This window comes from Peromyscus eremicus, chromosome 3, assembly GCF_949786415.1.
Source record: "Peromyscus eremicus chromosome 3, PerEre_H2_v1, whole genome shotgun sequence".
NCBI lineage: Eukaryota > Metazoa > Chordata > Mammalia > Rodentia > Cricetidae > Peromyscus > Peromyscus eremicus.
The window spans coordinates 154,138,318-154,150,140 of record NC_081418.1 but is presented as its reverse complement, the minus strand read 5'-3'; the positions used below and the strand labels follow the sequence as shown (position 1 = coordinate 154,150,140).

Below are 11,823 nucleotides of genomic sequence, written 5' to 3'. Positions count from 1 at the left end.
CAAGTTTAATACTTAATATTATCAATTTAATGAGCTCAGTTATTTTGTGTACCAGACCCTTCTATGATTTCTAGCATTTTAATTTTGAGGTAAGTCTGAGAAGCAGGCTTATGCTACCTTTGTTATAGCATTTATTACAGAGTCACAGAATGGAGCCTGTAGCTTTCAAGACTATCTTAAGAATGTGAAAAGAGTTTCCCAAATCTTTCGTCATCATCTAACGTAGACTGAGCTACCAGAAGTGGGTCAGCAGTCCTGGAACGCTCCGTGCATTTTTCATTCCAAGTAATTAGATTTATAATCATAAAGCATTTCTCAGTCCCTTCAGGGTTTCCAAAGGCCGAGTCCTAAGAAATGTTGGCAGGCTTCCCCACCCTGTGTTCATGGCCTTGAACACTCATGTCATGCTCTTATCTGGGATCTGAGAAAGGGACCAAAGGGGCCCTCAGTTCAGCTCACCCCTCGTAGCGTGGTGGATGACCCTGATGCGTGTGATCTTTTTGTCAGCTGTGGCTTCAGCAACGGTCTCTTACAGGGCCAGTGGGAGGTGGTGCTGGGCGGCTGCGGCCTCACGCCGCCTCCTCCCCGCACTTGAAGAATTCTCTCTGAGCCTCTTTTGCTGCCTGACTACCCACCCAGGACCTCCTGTACCACAGTGTGATGCTGTCAACCTGCTGCCTTCTGAGAACATTCAACAAATCCTCGGTGGCTGCACTCTCTGCTGCTGGCTCTCTGCCAGCTCTCCCTCCTCAGGGGCCTCCCCTCTTTACCTCATTTAAGAACAGGTTTTTCAGTGAGCATTGTTTTATTATTACCCTCTGACCTTATTTAATCTCTCCACCTTTACATATTTTTGAATTTATTTTTATTTTTATTTTTATTTTTTTTTGGAAAGTTGGAAGTTTTTTTTGTTTTTTTGTTTTTTTTTTTAAAATTTTTATTTTGCAATACAATTAAGTTCTACATACAGGCACAGATTCCCTTGTTCTCCCCCCTCCCGCCCCCCTCACCTTCCCCCCAGCCCGCCCCCCATTCCAATCTCCTCCAGGGCAAAGCCTTCCCCACAGACTGAGATCAACCTGGTGGACTCAGTCCAGGCAGGTCCAGTCCCCTCCTCCCAGGCCGAGCCAAGCGACCCTGCATAGGCCCCAGGTTTCAAACAGCCGACTCATGCAATGAGCACAGGACCCGGTGCCACTGCCTGGATACCTCCCAAACAGATCAGGCCAATCAACTGTCTCACCCACTCAGAGGGCCTGATCCAGTTGGTAACCCCTCAGCCATTAGTTCATATTTCATGTGTTTCTGTTCGTTTGGCTATTTGTCTCTGTGCTTTATTCGACCTTGGTCTCAACAATTCTCTCTCATATAAACCCTCCTCATTCTCGCTAATTGGACTCCCAGAGATCCACTTGGGGCCTAGTCATGGATCTCTGCATCCAGATCCCTCAGTAGTTGGATGAGGTTTCTAGCACAACAATTAGGGTGTTTGGCCATCCCATCACCAGAGTAGGTCAGTTCGGACTGTCTCTCGACCATTGCCAGCAGTCTGTTGTGGAGGTATCTTTGTGGATTTCTGTGGGCCTCTCTAGCACTTTGCTTCTTCCTATTCTCATGAGTGGGGGTAGTGAAGGGCGAGGGTCGAGGGAAAGAGAGCTTGGGTGAGTGGGAGATCCCAGCTGGATCTACAACAGAGAGGGAGAACAAGGAATAGGAGACCATGGTAAATGAAGACCATATTTTTATTTTTTTTAAGGCAATGTTCATTCTGTAGCCCTGACTAGCCCAGAGCTCACTATGTAACTTAGGCTGCTCTTGAGCTCATGGGAATCCTCCTGCCTCAGCACCCCCAAGTGCTGAGGATGCTGGGATTATAGGTGTGAGCCACCATGCTTAGCCTTTTCTCTGCCTTGTTTTCTGCCTCTTTATCTTACACTGTATCTGCATCTTCATGATTAGACACGTTAGAGGAGCAAAGATTGTGAAATGAGATTCTGTGAGCACTCATCTCCAACAGAGGTGAATGCTTCATTAGTGGTTCACATTGAATTCTCTCCCTGCCCTTTGGGCACTTGAGTTTTAAAAAAGAAACCCTTGCGTGTTAAGCACCCATAGCCTAGCTCTGTCTCTGCTGTCCTGCTTCAAGGCCAAGCCCTAGGCCCTTCCTTAGTCTACTGTTCCCAATGTTGCTCTGCCCTACACTCTATAAATCTCCATTCACTGGAGTCTCTTTATTCAGTGTGTCATAGTCACAGCAGGTTGATAAAAGAGTCACTGTGGGGTTTGTCCTTACTTCTGGACTTTATACTCCTCAAGAGCCACGTTTACAACCTGGCTACCTTCAAATGTTATATTAAAAAGTGTTTTTAATTTCTGTGTGCATGTATGTATATGTGTGAGGGAGGTATGTGCACATGAATGCAGGTCCCTGCAGAAGCTAGAAGAGAGCATTGGATCCCTTGGAGCTGGAGTTACAGGTGGTTGTGTGCCATCTGAGCTGGGTGCTGGGAGTCCCCTGTAAGAGCAGCATGTCCCCAGTCCTGTAGGCACCTTTTCCACACCATCTTCCTCACGACCTGACTAGCAAATGCAGATAAACTTAACGAAGAGTAGCTGACATGAGCTTGCTTCCATCCAGATGCAGCATAAAGACCTTCAAAGCGTGGGGGAGAAGATGGGCAGAGATGGAGGGAGAGGTGGGGAGAAGTCAGAAAGGATAAAGATAAGGGGGGAGAGAGAGAGAGAGAGAGAGAGAGAGAGAGAGAGAGAGAGAGAGAGAGAGAGAGAGAGATCTCCAGATCCTGGCCGTGGAATCATAAGAAGCATCATATGCACACGTTCAGTTGTCTTGAGAGCTTGCTCTTGTGGGTAGAGAAGAGAATGAAGGTGCAGTGGACTCTGAACAGACATGAGGATGCAACAGGAAATCGTGTGTGATGCAGTGACCTGGGACAGAGGAATCTGAGCACTGAAGAGGGGGCGGGGCCTGGGGAGGAAGGGTGGGCCATGGAAACAGAACACAGGAGGCAGCTTTTCTAAAGCCTGGGATACCACAGTGTTTACTGTTCCAGGAAGGAGGCCCTTTGAGAGTGTGGGACACTGGTAATAGCTGTGCTCAGAAAATCAGGCTTATCACAGGCTAGTTGCCAGGAAGGCAACGAGAATCCACAGCACACCCTCCTGACGATCTGCTCTGGTCCCGTGCCTCAGCCCTGCATGTCACTTCCTAACAGAATGGTCCCTTGTTCTCTCAGGCAGATACTTGCTCCTTCCAGGCAATGTTGGGTTCCTCAAGGCTCCCAGCAGAGCCTGGGCCTGAAGGGCTGCTTCATTACTGTCCAACATCAGCCACTGAGATGATGATAACAGAAATCCAAGGAGACGTGGGCACAGTGGAGAAACCCAGGACCCAGCACTGCAGCCATCTGGCTGGCCTGGCTTCTGGGCAGATGTTAGGACTGGATCAACTCTGCTACAGTTGAAGCCCAGCCTTTCTGTGCACAAAAGCAGCTCCAGCATTTTCCTCTCAGCAAAGGAGATTGCCCGTGTGTCTGGGATCCTATCAGCATTACCTCTCTAGACCCATAAGACGCCACTACATGGAGTATCCAGAGAGCAGTTGTGGGGCATCAGGTTTCCTTGGTTCTAAAACTCGATGTAGACCAGGTATGGTGGCACACATCCAAGCTCTTGAGAGGAGGAACAGGAGTTCAAGGGTATCCTCTGCTACATGGGGAGTTTGAGGCCAACCTGGGCTACAGGAGACCCTGTCTCAAAATGAACCAACCAACCAACCAACTAAAATAAACAACCTAAAAAAAGAAAAGAAATACAATCACAAATTAATTAATTAGTCGTGGGCTTTCATTATTACTGACCAACTAAAACATATCCATTTTCTTCATTTTAAAACTGACAAAAACAGGTCAACAAGTGAGAGTTTGTAGTTTACAAATAAGATCTCCAATTGGCTCATTTGGGGGATTGACAGCACTGTGGCTGGTGTGTGTCATGACTTGCATTAAAAATTCATTATATCATGTATGAGGTCACATGTATGACAGTGTCCCTGTGGAGGTCACATGTATGACAGTGTGTGGAGGTCACATGTATGACAGTGTCTGTGTGGAGGTCACATGTATGACAGTGTTTGTGTGGAGGTCACATGTATGACAGTGTTTGTGTGGAGGTCACATGTATGACAGTGTGTGGAGGTCACACGTATGACAGTGTCTGTGTGGAGGTCACATGTATGACAGTGTTTGTGTGGAGGTCACATGTATGACAGTGTTTGTGTGGAGGTCACATGTATGACAGTGTCTGTGTGGAGGTCACACGTATGACAGTGTCCCTGTGGAGGTCACGTGTATGACAGTGTCCCTGTGGAGGTCACATGTATGACAGTGTCCCTGTGGAGGTCACATGTATGACAGTGTCCCTGTGGAGATCACATGTATGACAGTGTCCCTGTGGAGGTCACATGTATGACAGTGTTTGCTGTGGAGGGCAGAGGTCAACTTTGTGGAGCTGGTTCTTTCACTTTTTGTGTGTTCTGGGGATGAACCTGGTTCCCAGGCTTTCTTGGCGAGGGCTTTACCACTGAGCCCTTTCCCCAGCCTGTGACGTGTGTGCGCGCGCTGTGCGGACGTGCACCATCTTAGCAGAACGGCGTCTTTCAGTACGCGCTAATGGGACTGTTTGCCGTGTTAACTCTTCCAGTTCATCCTGAGCGTCAGGCTGGATTACCGGATCTCCTACATGCTGTCCATATACAAGAAGGAATTTGGGGAGAACAACGACAACGGTGACGCCTCTGCCAGCGGCTCCCCGGACACGCTGCTGCCGTCAGGTACCTTTGCGACAGTGTTTATCGTTTGCATTCTGTGTCTTTAAAAATTATCCTAAATAATACTTGTTACTCCTTGGAAGTTCCGTGTATTTATAGAATGTATTTCGACCATCTCCATCCATCACCAGCTCCCTCCCTCCCCCACGTGCCTCCCTCCCCAGTTCATTTCCCTGTATCATTGACAACCCTGGGATCCAGTTAGGGCCGCCCACATGAACATGGGTGTGTGGCCATTCACTGGGGCATGGTCAACCCACCAATAGCCACGTCTTTGGAGAGTGGCTCTTACTTCCTCAGCAGCCATTAGTTGCCAATATCTGCGCTAGATACCACGCTGGGCTGGTCTTGTCGAGGTGACCTCGGCTGCTGTGAGTCGGTGTGTGCTCCAGCCGTGCCGTGTCTAACACCAGCATTCCACAGCACTTCTCCTGTCTACGGACTCTTACACTCTCTCTGCCCGTCATCTGTGAGGTTCCCTGCACCTGGGACTGAGGGAGGTTAGAGATGACCCATCCCCAGCTGAGCACTCAGGGTTCTAGACTCAGTATTTCACCAGTTCTCTGCACTGACCATCACCCACGCAAAAAGCAGCTTCTCTGACCACAGCTGAGAGCAGCACAGATCTCTGCATATAAACGTAAACATTTCTTCTGTTTCTTCTGTACTGGGATGTTCAGATTTGCTGATGTAGGCTCGCTGTACAAGTTTACATTCCCACCTTCTCCACATCCTCTCCAGCATAAGCTGTCTTCAGTGTTTTTGATCTCAGCCATTCTGACAGGCGTAAGGTGGTATCTCAGAGTCATTTTGATTTGCATTTCCCTGATGACTAAGGATGTTGAGCAATTCCTTAAATGTCTTTCAGCCATTTGAGATTCTTCTGTTGAGAATTCTCTGTTAAGCTCTGTAGCCCATTTTTTAATTGGATTGTTTAGTATTTTGAAGTCTAGCTTTTTGAGTTCTTTATACATTCTGGAGATCAGCCCTCTGTCAGATGTGGGGTTGGTGAAGATCTTTTCCCATTCTGTAGGCTGCCATTTTGTCTTATTGACTGTGTCCTTTGCCCTACAAAAGCTTCTCAGTTTCAGGAGGTCCCATTTATTAATTGTTGCTCTCAGTGTCTGTGCTACTGGTGTTATATTTAGGAAGTGATCTCCGGTGCCAATGCATTCAAGACTACTTCCTACTTTCTCTCCAATCAAGTTCAACGTAACTGAATTTATGTTGAGGTCTTTAATCCACTTGGACTTGAGTTTTGTGCATGGCGATAGATATGGATCTATTTGCAGCCTTCTGCATGTTGACATCCAGTTATGCCAGCACCATTTGTTGAAGATGCTTTCTTTTTTCCATTGTATAGTTTTGGCTTCTTTGTCGAAAATCATATGTTCATAGATGTGTGGATTAATGTCAGAGTCTTCCATTCAATTCCATTGGTCCACATGATAGTTTTTATGCCAGTACCAAGCTGTTTTTATTACTGTAGCTCTTTAGTAGATCTTGATGTAAGGAATCATCATGCCTCCAGAGGTTGTTTTATTGTACAGGATTCTTTTAGCTATCCTGGGTTTTTTTTTTTTTTTCCATGTAAAGTTAAGTATTGTTCTTTCAAGGGCTGTGAAGAATTGTGTTGGAATTTTGATGGGGATTGCATTGAATCTGTAGATTACTTTTGGTAAGATTGCCATTTTTACTATGTTAGTCCTGCCTATCCATGAGCATGGGAGATCTTTCCATTTTCTGACATCCTCTTTAATTTCTTTCTTCAGAGAATTAAAGTTCTTATCATACAGGTCTTTCATTTGCTTAGTTAGAGTTACCCCAAGGTATTTTATATTATATATTTGTGGCTATTGTAAAGGGTGATGTTTCTCTGATTTCTTCCTCAGCACTTTTGTCATTTGTATATAAGAGAGCTACTGATTTTTTTTTTAAGTTAATCTTGTATCCTGCCACCTTACTGAAGGAGTTTATCAGCTGATAAGTGGATACTAGATGTGAGGCAAGGGATGGCCAGACTGCAACCCACAGCTCCAGAGAGGCTGGCTGGAGGGACCCTAGGAGGGACACATGGATGGCCCAGTGAAGGAGAAGTGGATGAGATCTGCATGAGCAGACTGGGAGTGGGGTGGAGTGGGGTGGTGGAGGGCGAGGAGTGGGGGCATGAGAACATAGGGGAATGGAAACAACTAGTAAAAACAGTTAATAAATAAAGAAGCTGTGAATTTGAAGAGACCAAAGGAGGGATATGTAGAAGGGCTTTGAGGGAAAGTGAATTGTGATATGATTATATTATAATTTCAAATATAAAATACTTTTTAAAAGATTAAAAAAAACTCTGTCTTGAAAAATAAAAAAAAATAAATTAAAAAAAATAAACGTAAACATTTAGAAAGCTTTTTGGCAGCACAGGCATTTAGTAAACAGCAGTGGGTTCCAGGAGAGGGCCTGGGATCTTCCTCCTGCTGTGCAGCCTCCCTTCCAATCAAAGGGTGGTGCTGGTTGCCCCACACCCATCCTCCCCTGCCAGCATGTCAGGTTGCAGTGTGCAGGGTCCAGCACTAGGCGGGACGTGCAGTGTTTTCTCCCTGCACCGCACCTTTTGGCTCCTGGAGGCTGGCCTGCCGGAGAGCCAGCGTCCTGCTCTGTGGAGTTGGTTTCTCTGGAGTCTTCAGCAGTTTAGTTTTGGGGCAGCCAAGAGCAAACAATAATGTATGTTGTTTGGGCCCTGGGGCTGCTCTCATGGATCAGCAACTCACGGGGAGGTAGTCTGTGCCTTGCACTGAGATTTTAATTTAATAACCCGTGTTTTCTAGAAGTAGCACTGTCTACTCATTCTGTTCAAATTACATATGTACATACATATATGTGTGTAAGTGTACATGTGTGTTGTCTGTATATATGTGTGTATATATGTATGTGTAGACATATATGTATATACACATGTATATGCATGCACACATGTACATGTGTGCATGCATATATATGCATATGTGTATATAGATGTGCGTGTAATACATGTATATATACATATATGTGTATGCATACATGCATGTATATATGTGCATGTATATATACACATGTATACATGCATGTGTTATATATATATATGTATGTGTGCGTATGTTTGTATTTAAATTAGCTTACAAAATAATGGCTTGCCATAAGGCTTCTTCGTGATCCTTGATTTTTGCATTCTGCTTTAAAGACCCCAAGCACCTTTCATATCTGTCTTAAAACAAAAGTATTTCTGTGTCAGAAGATGACAGTCTCTGCCAGTTGAAACTGGGAATTTGCTGGATTTGGCACTGCGCCGACGCGCCTGTCCCGAAGCTGCCCCTGCTGTGGCGGGCAGAGTTGCTGTTATGTGTTTCCAGATGATGAAAGCCGGGTGGGGGCAGTGACTGGGAAGATCAGTCACTGTTGCTGTCACAAAAGCAATTAAAGGGAAGAGGTTTTGTGTTGACTTGTTTGAGGAGCCAGTTCAGTGTGGAAGGGGCAGCAAGGGGCGGGGCAGCGTGGGGTGACCGGTCATGTGGGTCATGTGTCTCCACAGTCAGGAGGCGGGGAAAGGTGGGTGCTGGTGCTCTGCCCACTCTGACCTTTTCAGTACAGGACCCCAGCCCTTGGGGTACCACCCACATTCAGGGGGATCTTCCCACCTCAGTCAAACCTTCCTGGAAACATCCTCACAGGGGCAGCCAGGGTGTTTCCATGGTGATCTAAACTCAGGCAGGTTGACAGCCAGGGCTACCAAGTCATCAAAGCCCCAGACCCCTGAGACCTCTTCAGCTGCAGAGTCTGAATCCTTTGCACATTCTGTTCTTTTGGTGAAAATCTGAGAACAGTGTTCATGCCTGGATCAAAGAGCAGCGTCAAGTGCAGCTGAGAAGGCATTTTGGGGGAAGCCACGGTTAGCCTGAGAACCAAGAGGAAGGGCCCTGAAGGCTTGCCTGTGGTGGTGCCAGGGCCTGGTGTCTTTGCTTTGGAATCCTACCTCATGCTTGACAATCTAAATGTTTCTGAGACTTGGAACACAACCTGAAAGAGCATAAAGAACGGCCATAAAATTTTGAGGCTGTAGAAAGGACTTTGTGAAGACAGAAATATTAACTCACCTTTCTCCTGGTTGGGCCAGGTCAGTCCTGGTGGGCTGTCAACTACATCTTAGGACAGCCAGCCAGTTAGCAAAGCTCTTCTGAGGCTGGCAGTTGTGTATAGATGGGAAAGTCCTGAACAGCGTTAGGAGCCACCTCCCTCTCCACCCGTCAACCAGTGCTCCTGGGATGACAATGGGACCCGACCGCTGCTCACCACCCGCCCCTGCTCTGCAGCCAGCCTTCCCTGCAGACCAGCAGCCACCATTCCACCCAGGCAAGGAGCCACTCCTGACACCCCTGCAGCACCGCTGTTTCCCAGAAGTGCGGAACCCCAAAGGGCTGTTTCCAGGAACGATCAGGCAGGACCAGAAAGTCATGCTGGCGGCCGCAGTGACAGAAACATAACGGTTATTGACTCCCAGAAGCCAGACTTCTGGCAATACGAGCTCTGAGTGTCGGTAAAGCACACAAGCAAAGGTTAAAGGCACCCCGGAAACTCCTCTCTCTGGTGGAGCCGATTGCTCTCCCATGCCATCGCTAGTGCGCCCTGTGTGTGTGTAGGGATACACACATGTGTTTGACATATCAAATACACACATACATACACTTACAAATCAGAGCACCTTTGTAAAGATGGCTGTTGATCCATTTGATGGCAGTAATGGAAGCATGGTATATGTAATGCAAGCACAGCTTATATTAAAGTATTAAAGGGGGAGATAGTACACTTGCAGCCTGGATTCATATTCAGCATCTGAATATATACACATGCGTGCAGGAACTTCAGTTAAGATGTTCAAGTTTGTTCCAGTTTGCTGTGATAAAATACTCCAATAAAAAGCAATTTAGGGGAGAAAGGGGTTTGTTTCAGTCTCTGTTTCCAGGTTATGGCCCATCATCACAGGGAAGTTACAGAACATGCCCTTGAGAGAATGGGTCATGTGTCCACAACCAGGATGAGAGTGAAGTCAATGCACACATGCTTGCCCGCTTGTGCTCAGCTTGACTTGTGTACAGCTCAGGACCTCCTACCTAGGGAATGGTGCCACCCGCGGTGGGCTGGATCTTCCCACATCAATGAACATTAGTAATCAAGACAGCCCTTGACATCCTAACCCAATATTCCTCATTGAAGTGTTTTCCTAGGTGATTCTACAGTTGACAAAGCACCATCACACTGATTTAAGTGAAACTATATTGTAATTTTCTGAACTGTTAACATTTGGTGTCACAAAAAGTATGAAAATAAAAAACATCTTCAAGTAAACGACTATGAGCATGAATTAAAACAAAATGAAGACTTTCTGTGTTGTCTTCACAGCTATTGTCCCCGACATTGACGAGATTGCGGCTCAGGCAGAAACCATGTTCGCTGGAAGGTACTGTAATGAGTCTTTATCTTATATGTGAATATGTCTCACCTAGAATTTTATCCATAGTTTGCTATCATTCATCCTTTTTTACGTATTTAGATACTCCAATTGCTGCTAACATAATTTCTGCCAGAAATGAAGCTTGGAATTTACTCTAGAAGAAAGAGTATGACTCTTACTTAAATCACCTTTAAAAAATGGGAGAAAAGATCCACATACTTAACTCTCTCAGAATTAGCTTTTCTTTCCTTAGATGATGGCAGCACACAGGTGCCCATCAGCCCCCATAGAAACAGTGTGGTATCTCGTAACACATTGCGTCCCAGAGTCTTAGGTAGCAGAGGCAGAAAGTGGCATCTTTTGATGTCATCCTTAACTTTGTGAGTGAGAAATCAGACATTCCATGCCTTTTGGAAGTGTCCACGGTGGAAGAAAATGACCGCTCTCCTTTGCTGCCACATCCCTGGCATGTATTGTTGTCAAGTTTATTTTTCAGAAATGATATAATAGCAATCAAAATGAGCAAGTAAATCTCAGGTAGAATTACTGACATTCATTTTTATTAGACCTTAGATAATCTGAGAAGATAAACATGTCCACACTGAGCTCCCTACTGCCTCTTTTTCCTAGAGAGGGAAAAAGAATTAAAAATTAACTGTCAGGTGCACAGTTCCTTGCTAGCCTGGGCTACATAGTGAGGCTCTGTCCAGGAGAGGAGGGAAGGGAGAAAATAGGAAGAAGGGAGGAGGGAGGGGAGAAAAGAGGAAGGAGGGAAAAGGGAGGGGAGGTAGGAGGGGAGGGAGGAAGGAGGAAGGAGGCAGGGAGGGAGGAGGGAAGAAGGAGGAAGGACAGAGCCCCCAGAAGATCCATCATCTAGTGAACATTTGTATAGCCTTATTTTTCTATTGTTATGATTTCCTATTGAAATACTTATTATTCTGGGGAAGAAAGGTAAAGCCAGTCTATGATCTTATCTTAACACACAGACATGAGCTGCATAATGTCACTTTGGCCAGTGACGGCTCCAGATGACAGATCCATGATAGAACTGTGTTCCATAAAATGACAAGAACTGAAAAGTTCCTAGAGACCAGGGACTTCACAGCCATCCAGTTGTCAGAGTGCAGTGTGTTAGTGTGGTGTCTGTGGAGGAGCTTGTGGACAGCGCCACACAGCCAACTGTGTCAGTGTGTGGCACATGTGGTTACAGGCAGAATGGAGTACTTGAGTGTGACTGTTACTTGCTTATGTATTGAATATACTCTTAACTATAATTTTGGTGTGTGTGTGTGTGTGTGTGTGTGTGTGCATGTGTGTGGATGCATGTGTGCATGTGTGTGAGAGAGTATGCATGTGTGTGAGAGAGTATGCATGTGTGTGTGTAAGTATGTGAGATAATGTGTGCATGCATGTGTGAGAGTGTGTATGTATGTGTCCATGTATGTGTGAGTGTGTGCACGTGTATAAGTACATGTATGTGTGAGTGTGTATGTGAGAGAAT

The 11,823-nt window shown here is 46.0% G+C and overlaps 1 protein-coding gene across 1 annotated transcript in view; it reads left to right on the top strand.

Moving 5' to 3' along the window:
• Nucleotides 1-11,823, top strand: part of Itpr2 (inositol 1,4,5-trisphosphate receptor type 2) — a 429,229-nt gene that overhangs the window by 155,959 nt on the left and 261,447 nt on the right. The window contains exons 23-24 of the mRNA XM_059256359.1: nt 4,720-4,849; nt 10,271-10,328. Coding sequence (XP_059112342.1) covers nt 4,720-4,849; nt 10,271-10,328 — 188 coding nt within the window. The remainder of the gene's footprint in view (nt 1-4,719; nt 4,850-10,270; nt 10,329-11,823) is intronic.